The following is a 19,851-nucleotide window of genomic DNA, read 5'->3' as shown; positions in this document are numbered from 1 at the left end:
GAGCTGAGAGATCTTCATGGAATCATCGGGAAGGCCTCTGGACTGATGCATTGTCACTGGAGAAGTTCTTATTTGTACAAGACTGAACAGAAGGAAGTAGTGTTCTGAAGTGAGCTTACATCACTCCATCGTATTGGACGTTTCCAGAGACTAGTTCTGAGTGAAGGTGGTTTGTGTCCAAGCTATATGTACAGATACCATGGAGGATTGCCTGTGTAGATGACACAGAACACTTACAATTTATCATGAAACGAAGGAAACCACACAATTCATTCTACAACATAACCTTTTTCACAATTAATTATAGAAGACGCTCTCACAATTCACACTCACAATTCATTATAGAAGACGCTCTCACAATTCATAATAGAAGACGCTCTCACAATTCATTATAGAAGACGCTCTCACAATTCATTATAGAAGACGCTCTCACAATTCATTATAGAAGACGCTCTCACAATTCATTATAGAAGACGCTCTCACAATTCATTATAGAAGACGCTCTCACAATTCACAATTATTAGAAGACGCTCTCTCACAATTCATTATAGAAGACGCTCTCACAATTCATTATAGAAGACGCTCTCTTCACATTCATTATTATAGAAGACGCATCTCACAGATTCATTCATTATAGAAGACGGCTCTCACAATTCTTATACAAGACACTCTCACAATTCATTATAGAAGACGCTCTCACAATTCATTATAGAAGACGCTCACAATTCACAATCACATTCATTATAGAGACGCTCTCACAATTCATTATAGAAGACGCTCTCACAATTCATTACAGAAGACGCTCTCACAATTCATTATAGAAGACGCTCTCACAATTCATTATAGAAGACGCTCTCACAATTCATTATAGAAGACGCTCTCACAATTCATTATAGAAGACGCTCTCACAATTCATTATAGAAGACGCTCTCACAATTCATTATAGAAGACGGCTCATTATAGAAGACACTCACAATTCATTATAGAAGACGCTCTCACAATTCATTACAGATTACAGAAGACGCTCTCACAATTCATTATAGAAGACGCGGCTCTCACAATTCATTATAGAAGACGCTCTCACAATTCATTATAGAAGACGCTCACAATTCATTATAATTCATTTATAGAAGACGCTCTCACAATTCATTATAGAAGACGCTCTCACAATTCATTATAGAAGACGCCTCACAATTCATTATAGAAGACGCTCTCACAATTCATTACAGAAGACGCTCTCACAATTCATTAGAGAACAATTCATTTCATTATAGAAGACGCTCTCACAATTCATTATAGAAGACGCTCTCACAATTCATTATAGAAGACGCCTCTCACAATTCATTATAGAAGACGGCTCTCACAATTCATTATAGAAGACGCTCTCACAATTCATTATAGAAGACGGAAGGCGGCTCTCACAATTCATTATAGAAGACGGCTCTCACAATTCATTATAGAAGACGCTCTCACAATTCATTATAGAAGACGCTCTCACAATTCATTATAGAAGACGGCTCTCACAATTCATTATAGAAGACGCTCTCACAATTCATTATAGAAGACGCTCTCACAATTCATTATAGAAGACGCTCTCACAATTCATTATAGAAGACGCTCTCACAATTCATTATAGAAGACGCTCTCACAGAAGGCGCTCTCACAATTCATTATAGAAGACGCTCTCACAATTCATTATAGAAGACGCTCTCACAATTCATTATAGAAGACGCTCTCACAATTCATTATAGAAGACGCTCTCACAATTCATTATAGAAGACGCTCAGATGCTCTCACAATTCATTACAGAAGACGCGAAGCTCTCACAATTCATTATAGAAGACGCTTCATCATTATAGAAGACGCACTTCACAATTCATTATAGAAGACGCTCACAATCATTATAGAAGACAATTCATTATAGAAGAACAATTCATTATAGAAGACGCTCTCACAATTCATGAACACAGACACTCATCAGCGTTTACAACATTTATTTCAGATTTGTACATTCTACCAATATTCATGCTACAGGCAACTGAATGTGTTCATTAGACCTGGGCAGTGTTTTCCTTGTTAACAGGTTGCCTCGTAAAAGTCACACAAGCTACAAAAAGGTATCTCAAAAACCAGTGTTTCCGATTACAGCTTCATCTGCCAGTCATGTTGGCCAGTAGCAAATGAAAATACCATATGAATGAAAATGAAATAGAAACATTGTCCCTTGTTGATTCAGTGTCATTGTATATGTGTCAAGTGTTGACATGCAGCTGAAAAGGTTGAGGCTCACATATTCAGTAGCACCAGAATGTTCAAATGTCTTATACCACTTCCGGTAACTCGACAGAGATTCGTTAAATTTACCTCACCTTGCAGGTTATATGTTGGACTTTCTCCAAAGATTTGACCATAACATTGTCTGCTTCTGACCCAACATCCCAAGTATGCAATCAGAATAGATCGTTATTTAACCATGCGAGTGAAGTTAGTGATGTATATCAAGATAACAAATATTGCCTACAAAATCCAAATGGAAACATTTGATGTGCTATCATGCATTTAATGATTGGTCGAAACTCTGTGCTTATGGTAGTAATGGATGTTCCATTTATGTTACTGAAAATAGACATATAAATGATTTAATATGTACAGTGATATGATATGCATTTTCTATGAAAACTTCTGTCGGAAACAAGGACCGTCAACCCTCAGATTGCCTGGGTCTCCTTTCCCAAAGCACCAAGGTGATCGTAAGTCACTAAAGTAAACTCCCAAAGAATGGGAGTTAAGGTTAACTTCAGTAAAGGATGCTTCGTGAAAGGATCCCTGATCAATATCCAGGTTATATCAGAGAACGGAAACACTGATCATGATGTGGTTTCAAAAATACCTCTTCACATACAGTACAACAACAAGCTTACAGGCAGAACACAGCAAGCAAATCATCATGTGTGGATATTTAGTGTTTAAAGCTGTAGTTCAGTCTTCTCGAGCGTCAAATCAACAAGCAGATAACACCCAAACACAAGTTAAACCAGAAGAAATTATATCCCACAATAAGCAAATTTGGATTCCATGAAGAAAATAACGATCCATATTCTACAGGTTCAAGCTTAGAGTTTTGTTTTCCTTTAATTGTAGTCAAACAAGCATGGAGAACTGCATTTCAGAAGGAGATGCTTTACTTCATTTATTAACAATGGGTGCATGGAATGGTTGTAATTAATGTTATGCATGATGTTAACGAAGACAAACTATTAGAAAAAATACACAAATAAAATCCATGAATATATGGTGAAAAGAGTCTGTCATACACATAATGTTTAGCACCAAAAGACACACGTTTGTTGTAAATCACCGGATTTCCATGATATTTTTGTTACAAATAAAAACAGCTTGGCATTTCAACCAGTCAATTAAAGGGAGATAACCGTTGCAGCAATTGGTCCCTTGCCACATGATCAATCAGCGATGGCAATTTTCTGCTGATCCGCTGATTTCCGCAGATTTTATTTCAAATTGATCATTCTGAACCTGCCATTTGATGACACAATATTAAGTTTTCAGCTGAAAATACTTATGGGCACAAAGTAAATGCACTTTTGGTTTAGATAACAAAGTTGGACAACACAAGGTCATATAGTAAACTCAAACAGCAAACACAAACAGTTATTGCATACTGATAAACATGCATAGACAAATGGTTAAATACCATCTACAGAGGTTCAACGGTTACATCTACCAAAAACATCTTTATCACTACAAGTGCACTGCACTACACTTACAAACAACAAGAGATTCAGCTAACAGTGGGAGGAAAGCCAAATGCTGAGTTGGAGTATGGCATCTGTAGTCACTGGATCCCGACAAGGCAAAGGGACATAACCCAATAACTGCTAGACTGACTGACTGACTGAGTTTGGGTTTATGCCGCTTTTAGCAATATTCCAGCAACATCATGGCGGGGGACACCAGAAATGGGCTTCACACATTGTACCCATGTGGGGATTTGAACCCGGGTCTTCGGCGTGACGAGCCAACGCTTTAACCACTAGGCTACCCCACCGCCCCCATAATAACTGCTAAAACTTGAGCAATGCTTGATTACCTTAATTCACCATTCATGATTATTTCCTTACAGTACACCAGGACATGAGTTTATATGTGACTGTCCTTGTCCAAGATCAACAGAAGCACATTAGGTGTTGTTTTCTACAAATCTGGTTTGCAGATTGTCAGGAATGTTACAACATACATGTATATTCAGTTGATGATTTTTATGATGAAAATAAAGTTTGACAATCATGCTAAAGAAACAAAACATTGTTTGCAACACACAGTACCACCATAATGACATAGAATTGGTTTCCACAATACCATTCATAGCTTCACCAGCACTCCTAACTGTAAGTGTGCTTGTTTCCATGGAAACACTAAAAATTAAAAACATTTCTGTCAACATCCAACAAAATGCAAAAAGAACCAATAACTAAAGAAACTGCCCAAACCAAAACATGATAAATGATTAGTTTGATTTTATTTTAATAAAAATCTGGAGACAGAAATCTTTGAACAATCTAATAAAACAACACAATTCAACTCCTCCACATTTTAAAATGTACCGAGACTCCAAGGTGTTGAGGTGGATATCACTGTGATGGCATCAGCACAGGGAAACTATAACAAGGAACTAAGTGAGGCAAGTGTACTGTGGATCTGTGACCAGCATATGGCAAGGAAAGGCAGTGTCTGAAGAAAGATGCTGGGGAATTACCCATTGTTGTATGTGGAATTTTCGAGATAAAGCCGTCAAACATTGAAACTGGACTATGTCTGAATTGCTTGAAATAATGATGTTGTATTGACAAAACATAATTTGCCAGTGTTGTATTGACTAAATCATGACATACCAGTGTTTAAATACCTCTAAATCTACATCTGTATGTACAACAACTGTAAGACAGAGACTGATGGATCTATGAAAATAATGAGACAGTTGCCACAGTGATGACAGGAGGGTCTGTTTGAGCAGACCCCAGTGATGACAGGAGGGTCTGTTTGAGCAGACCCCAGTGATGACAGCAGGGTCTGTTTAATCAGACCCCAGTGATGATAGCAGGGTCTGTTTAAGCAGACCCCAGTGATGACAGCAGGGTCTGTTTAAGCAGACCCCAGTGATGATAGCAGGGTCTGTTTGAGCAGACCCCAGTGATTTGAGCAGACCCCAGTGATGATAGCAGGGTCTGTTTGAGCAGACCCCAGTGATGACAGCAGGGTCTGTTTGAGCAGACCCCAGTGATGATAGCAGGGTCTGTTTGAGCAGACCCAAGTGATGACAGCAGGGTCTGTTTAATCAGACCCCAGTGATGACCACAGGGTCTGTTTGAGCAGACCCAAGTGATGACAGGAGGGTCTGAGCAGACCCCAGTGATGACAACAGGGTCTGTTTAATCAGACCCCAGTGATGACAGCAGGGTGTTTAAGCAGACCCCAGTGATGACAACAGGGTCTATTTGAGCAGACGCCAGTGATGACAACAGGGTCTATTTGAGCAGACCCCAGTGATGACAGCAGGGTGTTTAAGCAGACCCCAGTGATGACCACAGGGTCTGTTTGAGCAGACCCAAGTGATGACAGGAGGGTCTGTTTGAGCAGACGCCAGTGATGACAACAGGGTCTGTTTAATCAGACCCCAGTGATGACAGCAGGGTGTTTAAGCAGACCCCAGTGATGACAACAGGGTCTATTTGAGCAGACCCCAGTGATGACAACAGGGTCTATTTGAGCAGACCCCAGTGATGACAGCAGGGTCTGTTTAAGCAGACCCCAGTGATGACAACAGGGTCTATTTGAGCAGACCCCAGTGATGACAACAGGGTCTGTTTAAGCAGACCCCAGTGATGACAACAGGGTCAATTTGAGCAGACCCCAGTGATGACAGCAGGGTCTGTTTAAGCAGACCCCAGTGATGACAACAGGGTCTATTTGAGCAGACCCCAGTGATGACAACAGGGTCTGTTTAAGCAGACCCCAGTGATGACAGCAGGGTCTATTTGAGCAGACCCCAGTGATGACAACAGGGTCTGTTTATCAGAAATGCCAGGCAAATGAAAGTATATACCCACATTTCATGGTGAATAAATACAATTCGGACAAGAACTAGTTATTCAATGGTGATGTATTGGATACGTTTTACAGTTATGTTTCAGACAGTAAGTTAACAGTTTTCAGGCCTCTGTTTTCACCCAAGGAACATTTTGCAATTATTTAGTCAAATTTTCAAGCGTATACTTTCTTTTTAATAGTATACATGTATAACTTTGAACTAGGCTACTGGCTTTATTGTACAACCTTCTGTGGCTAAGTCAAAACATACCATGAAAATATTTTATAAGGTTTAGATTCCAACATGAAAATAGTATCTGATTTCACGTTCATTCCTTATATTGAAATTAGTACTTTGAAATTTGTTCACACAAACAAGTCCCGAAATAGATTTGAAAACAAATAACAATTCTTTTGCCCAATATATAGCAGGCCCCTTTATACAGAAGACAATAATCTATCCTTGTAAGGAATATCAACTTGATGTCAAGTGCAGGTGTCGTGTCTTAGCGAGTCTTAAGGATTGAAAAAAGAAACAGACAAAAAAGAAAAGACAATTTTTGAGAGAACCCCTGTCCCGAAATGCTTCTGAGTACAATAAATCAGGATGTTATGATTTATTGTACAGTGAAGCATTTTGAGTTGAGGGTCATCTCAAAAGTTGTTTTATTTTGTTGTTGTTTTTACTCTTTAATCCGCTCAAAAACACGAGGGCCTGTGGTGTCAAGTACTTCACTTTACAAGCAGAATATCATACTATGCAAAGATTTTGAACGGTAATCGTGGTCTCTTCACTTGATGTTGTAAAAGTCTACCTAAAGACATAAAAATATTTTATGTACATCTGAGGTCTGACAGACGTTTTCAGTGACAGATGTTAACACAATGTCTATGGAATCCATAACAGAGACTATGACATCATCAGTCACAGATTCGCCTGAGGACCAGAACAGACCTGGGTCCAGAACATCTGACCACAACTATGGCGGCAGGTCTTGAGGTACCATCTGACTGTGAACAAGGTCTCATGGAAATTTACATAATATCAACGCCTCAGAATGAAAAACATAACTGTTTGAATGAATTTCAAAACAATTTGGAAAATATCAGTATGAACAAAATAGAATTAAAAGAAGAACAATAAAACAATAAAACAAAAACAAAACAAGGAGCAAGGGGAATGTCGGGAGGAGGAGAAGGGTGTATACGTACAAACAGACCAGCTTGTCAGCTCCTATCTGTAGATTATTGCTAAAATCACGAATTAAAAGTTGAGAGGCCTGCACCTGATGGACGCGATGTTACTATCATTGTACAGTTCTCTGGTCAATTAGATCCCCAGTCTGAAATGGACCCTTCATTTCAACAGTTTTACGCTCTGTTTAAATGAAAATGCTAAAAATAGTATCCCAATAAAACAGCACGTTACATTAATGAAATGCAAGACTGAGTTGCCAATGTCACTTCCTTAACAAAATTGGGCAGCGGGCGGGCCCTGGATATTTGTCACAATGCACCAATACCAAAAAGAAAATACTCTGGAAAAATAAGAATTAGGCCGATAAAAAAAATCATAATGAGTGCTGTTGTACCAGGCAGCTTGGAATCCTCAACTGTTAAGTGCACACAGATTTCACTTCAAGCATAATGATATATTGCTTTACGACTATGAATTAACATGGGATAACTTATAAAATAGGTTTCTGGGATTTCAAATGACACATTATATGTATGTAAGTATTGAGATGTTTCTATTCTATACAGTAAGGTCATACACAACTATATCGAGCTGTACTAAACAAAATCTAGTCTAGAATAAGTGACCTGATGTTTAACAATGAGCAATGGTTCAGCCATATCACACTGAAGAATTTGAGAAATAACAAAAGCTTGAAGCAATGATTCCTAGTGCTTGAAGCAAGTGACAGGATTACTCAACCTTGAACAATTGTTACAATTACTGGTACTTGAAGCAATAGTTGTGATTAATGAACTTGAAGCAATCATTATGATTATCAGCCTTTGCCGATTTTACTGGAGCTTGGAATCTTAGAGAAGAGAATGAGCTCAATCTTCCAAGAGCACTGGTAAACCTATGGCTTTCTTCTAAATCGTTACAACATGGCTGTCTTCTAAATCGTTACAACATGGCTGTCTACATCCACACAGTCATAAAATGACATGTCTCAATTCCACATCATTCATAAAACTTTAACACAGAAAAATTCAAACGGCCATTTATAACAGAGCGACATCGTTGACCGACAAGCAACTACCACGAGCTTATTACAAGCACTATAATGTATCCTCCTCGACTTGACCCACACATCAGAAACAGCTGACAAGTCACGAGGCGGAGAAAAGATGGAGGCTTGCATTGATCAACTTCCATTCAATGGTAATACTTTCATGAGAGGACGGATATATTACGAAATAATGATTGAAAAAACTGACTTACACGGTTACCACAATTAGCTAACATTCCTGTCAACATTCAATTTTTTACACAAAGAACGTCAAAAAGTTGGTAAGCATTATAGGAAGGGAGATAATGGAGGTTGGTCAGCAATAGAGGTGGGCGACTGATTACTCCAAACAGATGAATATTTAACTGTTAGGGTTTAACAGACTCAATCAGCTAGAGACAAAAGCTACAATAGAATAGTTACAACTAAATGTACAATATCACTGAAACCTTCATTATGTGTCAACTAGCCAAAACATGAGAAACAGTACTCCAGCACTGAAGATGACATGGATGATGTTGGCAACAACGTCAACTGTTAACAAAAACAGCAACACTAACAAAACCTGCTGTCAATATTGATATTCAAATATTCAGACATACGTTTTGATTCTGGCAACATACCTAACAAATATGACCAAGTAATGGCCTAAAAAGATATTTCCAAAAGGCTGCCATGGAGGCCATATTGAATGTTGAATGTGAACCTCTTGAACAAATTCAGCTTAAACAATTCTTTCGGATGTGGAGTTTCAGTTTGGTTGGTACAGTGGTTTCTGGGGACAAGATCATTTAGACATTCAAACAGGCCGCGACCAAATATCACTTTACTCGGGTAAGCTAAGAAGAATAACCGATATTTTCGCACAAAAAAACAATCGCTACACTACATTGTCTGTTGTTTCTGGTGACTGAAACCATCCTAGTCTCATGATGTTGTGAGCTACAACACATGTCACCTAGCATTTCCTAACTTTCCTCAGAAGATCTGATCGATCGAGACACTGAGTTTATTTTTATGCCACGTTTAGCAATATTCCAGCAATATTACAGGAATACCACAGTGGGGACACCAGAAATGGGTGTCACACATTGTACCCACCTGGGGAATCGAACCCGGGTCTTGAGCGTGATGAGCAAAAGCCTTAACCACCTATGCCCCTTGATCAATTATATAATACTGTTGTGTGATAACGATACATACATATCACATAAGCTTATGACATTATGTATATATGAAGGTAAAGTACTGTTAGATGACCACTCCACCAAAAGGATTTTGTTTCTGTTCAGTCAAGATCCTACACACAAAACTAGAAGACATAACAGTTGCCTTCTCTTCCACTGTGAGAGGACCATTTGTATCATGGATGGGATGAGGTGCCATTTGTATCATCCCATGTTGTCATACTCTCAGACAGAGGATGGGATGAGGTGCCCATGTTGTCATACTCTCAGACAGAGGATGGGATGAGGTGCCCATGTTGTCATACTCTCAGACGATGGATGGATGGAGGGTCAGCAAGGATGACTAGAGGCAGTTACTGAAAAAATACTCCTCTCCCCACAACAACTTAACACTCCAGATACACTTGAGGCAGTGGATTATTGTCTTCAGGTGCCTCCACGATGGAGGACTGTAACTGTCGAGATGATGCCATCAGTGCTTGAATGTATTGAATAATTGGTACATAAGCGACTTCACGTTACCTTACACTACAAACATAACAATATACATTCCCGATCAAAGACATCTTTTTACAAACATGATTAACATGTGAAATGATCAGCTGATAATGCTGGTTCCTTAAAATATGAAATCTCAATAACAATATGTTTTTCAGAACTTGTAAAAATTGCACATTTTTTAATAATATCTTGGGGTTTTCAAGAAATATATTGATAACAATTTCTAATACTACTCAATGTACTAAAGAGATCAAAACCCTGAACACAAGGATGAAATATATTTGCCGATGCCCAGTAAATTAAAAAACATTCAAAATCAATGAATAGATTGGATTGTTTGAACATGAGACAGGTATACTTTGGGCAAGTAAATGTCTACCATGTTCAATGGATTTGTGAAAATACTATTGCTACAAAATTCAATCTGACAAAATATCAAAATTGAACTTCCTGGAACAGAGGAACTTCTATTATATTGCCACAGAAAAAGACAACACATATTACAGGTAAACCTTGTTTTTGCAACCATTAGTGCAATGGGAGATCTCACTGCTGTATGGCTATGTCAGTTCAATACATGTTAAGTAACCCCTGTTTGAAGGTGACAGATCACATGGGCATGTAAGGTATAGCGCTGACACAGCTGTTGCCATCAGGGCTAGAGTTCACCTGAGGACGTCCAAAACTGCATCATGAAACAAGGAGCTAATGCCATAACACCATCAACAAATAACAATCGGTAAATGCTTCCAGGAAATGTTTTACACTTTCCGTTTCCTCTGAAAGTTAAATATTGTAATGAATATATAAACTAGCAGTTATTGCCTGCTTGTGAGATGTGATCTATTCATGAGGACACTGACCTCTAGAGGTCGGCTGTCAGATACATTCATGAGACAATGTCCTCTAGAAGTCAGCTGTCAGACATGTTGGTGAGGCCCTGCCAGTACTGTATAGGTCAACTGATTGTCATGTTCACATGAGCAGGGTAAGTAGTGGAGCCCTGCAACAAAATCCTTACACCGAGAAGCAAGTGTTCCAAATTTCATACACGTTTGCAAGCTAGCTTGAAGGGTTGATCTGTGGGTTGATCTACGGTGTGTTTTGCCATTCAAGTGTTCTTGTTGTTGATGTTTCAGAGTGACGATATTGTGAGGTATTCATCTCATACACAAAATTATCATTGGTTACTGACTAGTACTATTTCCAGAATATCATACGGACATAAAAAGCTGGATTTCAAAACAGAGAATATGGCCATCATTGTCTATGTCGTAAGTCACTTCACCGGGATGGTTTCCACTCAAACTGATGTCTCACACATGATGTGCCTGAAGGGTTACACGAAATACAGATGATGAAGTCTGGCAACTGACTACAGCTTGGTACTGATGTCTGTGACGGAAATGTAACTGGGGTTTGCTTCTGTTCCAGCAGGAGGTTGTTCAAATCGGGAAATCTCCTCCAGCGCATGTTCTTCTAATGGGAGAATGGCGGGGTGTGCTGCAGAAACACATGCCACATAGTCCGGGTGTGTGGGAGATTCTGGTGAGGTTTGCACATCATCAGAACCAAGACCAGCCTTCATATAGGCATCCAAGGAACCTGATGTTGACCTAGAATTATCTGACCTTGACCCAGAATTATCTGACCTTGACCCTGCAGATGTTTCTTCTCTACAAGCATTCACCAATGGAACTGGTACATAATTCTCATTGAGGATAACTGGTGGGCTTGTGTTGGAAAGGTAGTCAGGATGAAAAGATCTATAAACCTCAGTACCGACTGTCTTCACACAAGGAACTCCATTAGTCACCTGCTGTTCTTGGACATAGTCTGGGTGGAAAGGTTGAGCCACATTGCCAACAGCGGTCTCCACATTGGGTGACATATGATTCAAGCTGAGAACACCAAGATCTTTGTTGGAAACAACTGGATCTGCTCCCGGAAAACTGGACACTGCTGTGTCAGAAAACAGGGAGTAATTCTCTGGTGGTCTATTACCATGGGTGGGTTCAATATCACCTATTTTCTTGTAGTCTGGGCAATGAACAATTCCATTCTTGACATCAAGCTGATTTGGGTCGATGGCCACCTGAATTCGATCTGGGTCACTTGTCAGCTTCACGACAGCCTCAGTAGGCAGGCTGCCAGGCTGGCCACAGTGCATGTTGGTATCGGAGTTGGTCCTTGTGCTGTCGCTGGAACCGGAACGGATCACATCCTGCAAGTAAACATCAGTGTTTTCCTTAACTGATCCTAGAACTAATCCTGTAACATTCCTGTTACTACTGTAACTAATCCTGTGACTGTTCCTGAAACTGATCCTATACATGATCCTGTTACTAATCCTAAAACTGATCCTGTAGGTGATGGTGTTACCTATCTTAACACTGATCCTGTAGGTGATGGTGTTACTGATCCTAAAACTGATCCTGTAGGTGATGGTGTTACCTATCTTAACACTGATCCTAAAACTGATCCTGTAGGTGATGGTGTTACCTATCTTAACACTGATCCTAAAACTGATCCTGTAGGTGATGGTGTTACTAATCCTAAAACTGATCCTGTAGGTGATGGTGTTACCTATCTTAACACTGATCACTGATCCTGTAGGTGATGGTGTTACCTATCTTAACACTGATCCTGAGGTGATGGTGTTACTGTCTTAACACTGATCCTGTAGGTGATGGTGTTACTGATCTTAAAACTGATCCTGTAGGTGATGGTGTTACCTATCTTAACACTGATCCTGTAGGTGATGGTGTTACTGATCTTAAAACTGATCCTGTAGGTGATGGTGTTACCTATCTTAACACTGATCCTAAAACTGATCCTGTAGGTGATGGTGTTACCTATCTTAACACTGATCCTAAAACTGATCCTGTAGGTGATGGTGTTACCTATCTTAACACTGATCCTAAAACTGATCCTGTAGGTGATGGTGTTACTAATCTTAAAACTGATCCTGTAACACTGATCTTAAAACTGATCCTGTAGGTGATGGTGTTACTGATCTTAACACTGATCCTGTAGGTGATGGTGTTACTGATCCTGTAACTGATGTAGGTGATGGTGTTACCTATCTTAACACTGATCCTGTAGGTGAAATCTTAAAACTGATCCTGTAGGTGATGGTGTTACCTATCTTAACACTGATCCTAAAACTGATCCTGTAGGTGATGGTGTTACTTATCTTAACACTGATCCTGTAGGTGATGGTGTTACTGATCTTAAAACTGATCCTGTAGGTGATGGTGTTACCTATCTTAACACTGATCCTGTAGGTGATGGTGTTACTGATCTTAATGGTGTTACCTACTGATCCTGATCCTGTAGGTGATGGTGTTACCTATCTTAACACTGATCCTAAAACTGATCCTGTAGGTGATGGTGTTACCTGTAGGTGATGGTGTTACTGATCCTAAAACTGATCCTGTAGGTGATGGTGTTACCTATCTTAACACTGATCCTGTAGGTGATGGTGTTACTGATCTTAAAACTGATCCTGTTGGTGATGGTGTTACCTATCTTAACACTGATCCTGTAGGTGATGGTGTTACTGATCTTAAAACTGATCCTGTTGGTGATGGTGTTACTGATCCTAAAACTGATCCCTCCCTTCTTCATAACATAGCAACATGGTGATTTTAGTTCAAATACACTCGACTAATTGTAGTATGAAAGTTAATTTTTTATGCTTCTCAAAAAGGTGGTAATTCCATAAAAAAAACAACCCACCAACTTACGATTTATGCACATGTACTTGTAGCATGTCACAGCGACAATCAAATCAGGATTTATACTCAGATATTTTAGGTCACAGCATGAAGATCAGTGGACACCTCCAGAGGAGTAATTGACAATCTTCTATTTGAGACCCTAGTTACCTCCTCCGTGGCCCTTGTTTGGTTGGTTGCGCCCATGGAGGACGACTCTGACGACGAGGTATCCGACCTCAGCATGTCATGTGATGGGGATGAATATGGGCTTGTCCACTGGAACAGACAAACAGGTTATCAGGACAGGACATATCCCCCAGTCAGGTTCACTTTCAGAAGAGAGTTTGGCTTCTTACACCACAATTTGGGTTCACAGCCTTCAGTGAAACCAAAATGTAACATCAGTAAGTATTTTTTCAATATCGCAAGTAAAAAACACCAGTTCAACCCTAGACTAATCTGTAAAGTTTCAGTGTTTCAATAGTAAAAATTCCATAATTTTGGAATTCTGCCTCAGAAATGAGCACAATCCTCAGTTTTAGTATTTGTCTAAATTGTCATCAGGAAAATCAACCAGAAATACAAAAATAACAAGTGTTTGACACTGATATGACAATGTCCCCCAACCGCCAAGAATGGAATATCTATATTTACTACTATCTATTTTTTGGTCACATACAAGATGCCTGAAATGACTGGTGTCTGCATAATCACCCAATGTAGGCTGTCAACATAATTGAAAACATTGAGTGCAATGTTTTATGAAATATCGCGTTAAAATAAGTTTGAAAAGCGGTCAAAGTGTTGTGGTGACCTTGAAGATAAGGTCAAGGTCACCCAATAAACTGGTGTCTGCATTATCCCCCCAATGTAGGCTGTCACCAAATTTGAAGACATTGGGTACAACAGTCCATTAGTGGTGTAACGATTCATAGATAGTATCGATGTTTACATCATCAACTATGCGATACGAGTGCATCGATACAAAACACATTTAGGCAATATATCAGGATATTTATATCGAGAGGGTCCATTGATGTATCACCATAAGAGACGATATATACCGATACAACTTAAATATTACTTAAAGGAGTATTGCATTAGGAATAGGACAGGAGTCTCCTTGAAATTCTTCAGAATTTTAAAAACAAATTGAACATTTTACAAACTCTGTGACCTGTAGAATACTTGTCTTCAAGTAATTGAAACATGCAGATGTTTTAGTTGTTTGACAAATAACACCATTTGTTAACAACTATGAACGATGTCTTAGCTTTGTTGAGAAAGAGAACTAAGAGAAGATAAAATTAGAAGGCAGACTTAAGAGTTTTTTTCAGTGATTCTAAATTCTGCTATTAATTACATTGAGTTGATTGTGAAAGCACTGGTGTAGAAACAACTTTCCAAGGGAAACTTCACTTTCAAATGTAAATATATATATATTAGATCAAGGTAAAAATAAAGTTTCAGTCATTTTATCTACCATATCTGTTCTGTTATCACAGGGTGGAAGTGCTGTCCACATGTAATGTGGAGTTGTCCCAAAAGCAACTCCATTTCCTCGCTGGACAGTGAAAGAAGAACAGTGGCGCAAGAGTTATGGTAAGTTTACCTCGCATTTGCATTATGTTGCAAGTATATCAGGTTTTGCCATTTGGCAGAAGGATCTAGAAAGTAACAGATCTTTCTGTAATAGCTTGACACCCTCTGTATTCATTACAATTGCGCGTTAGGCGAGGGCACCCTCCTGAATGTCGAAAGAAAATGATCGTTTCAACACGAAATATGGCATCCTCATCAGCAGACACACCTTTTTTTTTGCTGTCAGTTCTTAGATATAGTGATTTTATGTCTTCATTCGCAGTTTAGGCTTCAATGCATCGGTAATTTTTGAGTTATCGTCGAAAAATCAAACCGTACATTTTACATGGAGTTGTTTTGAAACTGTTCATTGCTTTGAATGTTTACGTTGAAGTAACTGTCCATGTAGTTGCATGGATTTTAGAGCATTAACTGTTGAAACCCCACAGTAACTTACCAGCTTTATAAAAGGAAACAACAAAAGCACCAATTTCCCACATGGGTACAATGTGTGAAGCCTATTTCTGGTGTTCCCTGCCGTGAAATTGCTGGAATATTGCTAAAAGCGGAGTAAAACTAAACTCACTCACTTACTAAGCTGGTGTGATAGTCTACATAAGGTAAGACATGAGTCATTTCCTTGATGACGATCACTTTAACCAGCAGGTAGATGATAAACACTGCTCAATATTTTCGATACACCTGTGAAACTTTTGAAGGTGATGACATTGCCACAGCAACTCACTTTGGGTAAGCTGATTGTTTCTGATCTCCAACACTGTTTTCTCCTTCTGTAGCAGCATCTGCAGAGGAAACCACAGGGGCTGTTTTCACAAGGAACATGAACACTGCTTTACAATTGTTAATATGTGTGACCCACTCACCTTTTCTCTCTTTCATTTGTTTAAATTACCCTTTGTCAGCTTGGATCAAGATCTTTTCTCAAATTAAATGTCAAGTAGGTACATTCTAATTCCCCACCAGAACAGACCTGAGAACAGAACCATTAGTTCCTTGGATTTGGGACACATGGTAATGTTCTCTAACTGCTGGTATCAGACAGTGAGTGAACACTGCTTCTGTGAATGGTATTTTGGTTGTGACAGCATGACAGCTTGATGTGGGAAGGAGGCCTGAAGTGATGAATCCCTGACATTTTTAACTTTGATGAAATTTATTAATACTTAGATGTTTCTGACAGATGAAGAAACAATCAGGTTCCTGAAACATCTAAGGTAAGCAACTCTGCACAACAAATTCTGGTTACCTAATTGCCTGCCATCCCTCCTTCTGATAACACGGTGACATGCTATAAATGTTCTCCGTGACATGCTATAAATGTTCTCCGTGACATGCTATAAATGTTCACCGTGACATGCTATAAATGTTCTCTGTGACAAGCTATAAATGTTCTCTGTGACATGCTATAAATGTTCTCCGTGACATGCTATAAATGTTCTCTGTGACATGCTATAAATGTTCTCTGTGACATGCTATAAATGTTCTCTGACATGCTATAAATGTTCTGTGACATTCTATAAATGTTCTCCGTGACATGCAAAAATGTTCTCCGTGACATGCTATAAATGTTCTCTGTGACATGCTATAAATGTTCTGTGACATGCTATAAATGTTCTCTGTGACATTCCATAAATGTTCTCCGTGACATGCTATAAATGTTCTCCGTGACATGCTATAAATGTTCTCCGTGCAGGCTATAAATGTTTTCCGTGACATGCTATAAATGTTCTCTGTGACATGCTATAAATGTTCTCCGTGCAGGCTATAAATGTTCTCCGTGCAGGCTATAAATGTTTTCCGTGACATGCTATAAATGTTCTCTGTGACATGCTATAAATGTTCTCTGTGACATGCTATAAATGTTCTCCGTGACATGCAATAAATGTTTTAGGACCCATGGATGTCATGGAACTACTTACATGGCAATGACAACCGCCAAGATAACACAGACAATAGCTGCTGCTACAGCAGATCCAAACACCAGAGGGGAATCAAAATATCCTGAAAAATAAGAAGCATATTATTGATGTTGCACACAGAATAGAAGCCTCTGTACCAGTGCTCATGATCTTCACCGTCAGTACTTCATCACAATTATGTCATTCGTTTGAATACACTATGTTCCTCTTTCACACAATACTTCACAGGTTTTTCCACCCTTTGTTCCTCTTTCAGACTATTCACCTGGTACAGGGGGTCAGGTAACTCACCACGATCTGATGGAATCATCTGTTACAGGGGGTCAGGTAACTCACCATGTTCTGATGGAATCGTCTGGTACAGGGGGTCAGGTAACTCACCACGATCTGATGGAATCATCTGGTACGGGGGGTCAGGTAACTCACCACGTTCTGATGGAATCATGTGGCACAGGGGGTCAGGTAACTCACCACGATCTGATGGAATCGTCTGGTACGGGGGTCAGGTAACTCACCACGTTCTGATGGAATCATGTGGCACAGGGGGTCAGGTAACTCACCACGATCTGATGGAATCATCTGTTACAGGGGGTCAGGTAACTCACCATGTTCTGATGGAATCGTCTGGTACAGGGGGTCAGGTAACTAACTACGATCTGATGGAATTGTCTCGTAAAGGGGGTCAGGTAACTCACCACGTTCAGATGGAATCATCTGATACAAGGGGTCACTGATTGGTCCAGCTCCAGCGGAGGACAAGGCTTGTAACCTGAAGCTGTAATTTGTCCCAACACGGAGATCCACAGCGACATGTTCGGTTGTAGTCAGGTTGTAGGTGAAGTTCCTCTCATTGATGATGTCTGAAAACAGCAGCATCACATACACTGCAACCTGGTTCAGATCTGGACCAGACAAACCAGTGATACACACATGGATGACTGCTGTTTGTGCATATGACACGTGCACTGTATTAAAGATGATTTCCTGTTTTCATTTACAACATTTTACAAAACCAGAATTCATTTGGTGATATGTTTTGAAATAAACAACTACCAACCACACTTATACATCAGCAGTGATTACTAAACATGATCTGTTTCAAAAAAAAGTTGTTTACACTCCATAGAGCTTATACAAAATATACTTTGTTGGAACGGAAAGGAACATACTATTGCCAGCCACTTCTCCCATGTACAGCCGGTAGCTGGTGATGAGTGCTGTGTCAATGCACCTCGTCTTGGGCCACTTGAGCTTCAGACTGGAGGGGGAGGCTGTCTTCTCCACCTGGAGTCCTCTCGGCTTCACGGTTGGCCCTGTGTACGATACAGCGGGAAACTTGAATAACAAAAGACATGTTTCACTTTATCAAGCTACACATTGTCTCGTCTCTGACTATCCCGTGACTGTAAACTGTTCACTGCCTGTACATGGGCTGTTCATTGTTTAACATTGTCTGTACATTGTCTGTTCATTGTCTGTACATGGGCTGTTCATTGTTTAACATTGTCTGTTCATTGTCTGATCATTGTTCACAGTCTGTTCACTGGCCATTTCGGGGTTTGGGGTAGCCTAGTGATTAAAATGTAAACTTGTCATGCTAAAGGCCTGGGTTTGATTCCTCACATCGGTTTAAAGTGAGAATCCTATTTCTGGTATCCCCCATCTGATATTGCTGGAATATTGCTAAAAGTCTTGTAAAACCAAACTCACTCACTCACTCACTTGTGTGTTGGCGTCTGTGTATTATCTGTTCACTGCCTGTCCATTGTTTTTACACGACTGTCTGATACTTGAGTGACTATCTTGAAGTGTATGAACAGTTTTGACCATCCTGAGCCAAAGGTGACATTATCATAAACAATAATAACAGACTCAGAAATGTAAATATGCTTTAACTAACATTGACTATCACTGATGGACTAGATATATCTTCCTTGAAATTCATCAACTTATTTAACAATGTGATCTACTCACGTGTGAACCCTCCACGACAGTACACTCCGACCACGTGATACCCAAGGTCACGTTTTCCAAGATGGCTGACACACCAAACAAGTAATCATCAACAATGACCGTCTCATCAGGGATCAAGAATGAGGTCTTGTTGACCTCAACTAATCCCCATTTCAGGAGTTTCTGGAAAAATGTGTGACTTTTCTATAATAATGTACACGTGAGAACAAACATACCATACTCCCACCATATCACAATCACCTAACAATGGAGGTTATTTCATGCAGACTAATACAAACATTGATGCAATGTCCTGTGATCCGACAGCATACATAGCTCTGCCTTCAGTCTAATTAAAGGCAGGTCTTTCACTTCAGTATGATATACCTCTGCATGAACATATGACAAAATCTTAATAAGGAGTAGCCTCAGGCAAACTTTTTAATCAAATAAGCATTGTGTCTTTTAAAGTTTTGGCAAAAGATAACAATTCCTTGACTCCAGCACATAAGAACCAACCAACAAGAAACTCCCAGAATGTATATATGAAGGCGTCCATAGATCACAGCATAGAAATCGTAGCAGAGCAAATATTAGTCTGTAATGAGTTCGGTTT

The 19,851-nt window shown here is 39.5% G+C and overlaps 1 protein-coding gene across 2 annotated transcripts in view; it reads right to left on the bottom strand.

The window, feature by feature from the left end:
- Positions 1-1,979: 1,979 nt before the first annotated feature.
- The window catches only part of LOC124286491 (interleukin-12 receptor subunit beta-2-like), a 75,347-nt gene continuing 57,475 nt past the window's right edge, over positions 1,980-19,851 (bottom strand). For both annotated transcript variants that reach the window (XM_046722866.1, XM_046722867.1), the window contains 7 exons: positions 19,259-19,418; positions 18,452-18,595; positions 17,978-18,142; positions 17,283-17,364; positions 16,088-16,145; positions 13,930-14,037; positions 1,980-12,263 (listed from right to left, as the gene is read on the bottom strand). In XM_046722866.1, coding sequence (XP_046578822.1) covers positions 11,415-12,263; positions 13,930-14,037; positions 16,088-16,145; positions 17,283-17,364; positions 17,978-18,142; positions 18,452-18,595; positions 19,259-19,418 — 1,566 coding nt within the window. In that variant the 3' untranslated portion in view covers positions 1,980-11,414. The remainder of the gene's footprint in view (positions 12,264-13,929; positions 14,038-16,087; positions 16,146-17,282; positions 17,365-17,977; positions 18,143-18,451; positions 18,596-19,258; positions 19,419-19,851) is intronic.

This window comes from Haliotis rubra, unplaced genomic scaffold (assembly GCF_003918875.1).
Source record: "Haliotis rubra isolate DU_JTF1 unplaced genomic scaffold, ASM391887v1 Scf385, whole genome shotgun sequence".
In the NCBI taxonomy this organism is placed as follows: domain Eukaryota; kingdom Metazoa; phylum Mollusca; class Gastropoda; order Lepetellida; family Haliotidae; genus Haliotis; species Haliotis rubra.
This window is presented reverse-complemented; position numbering and strand designations above follow the sequence as displayed.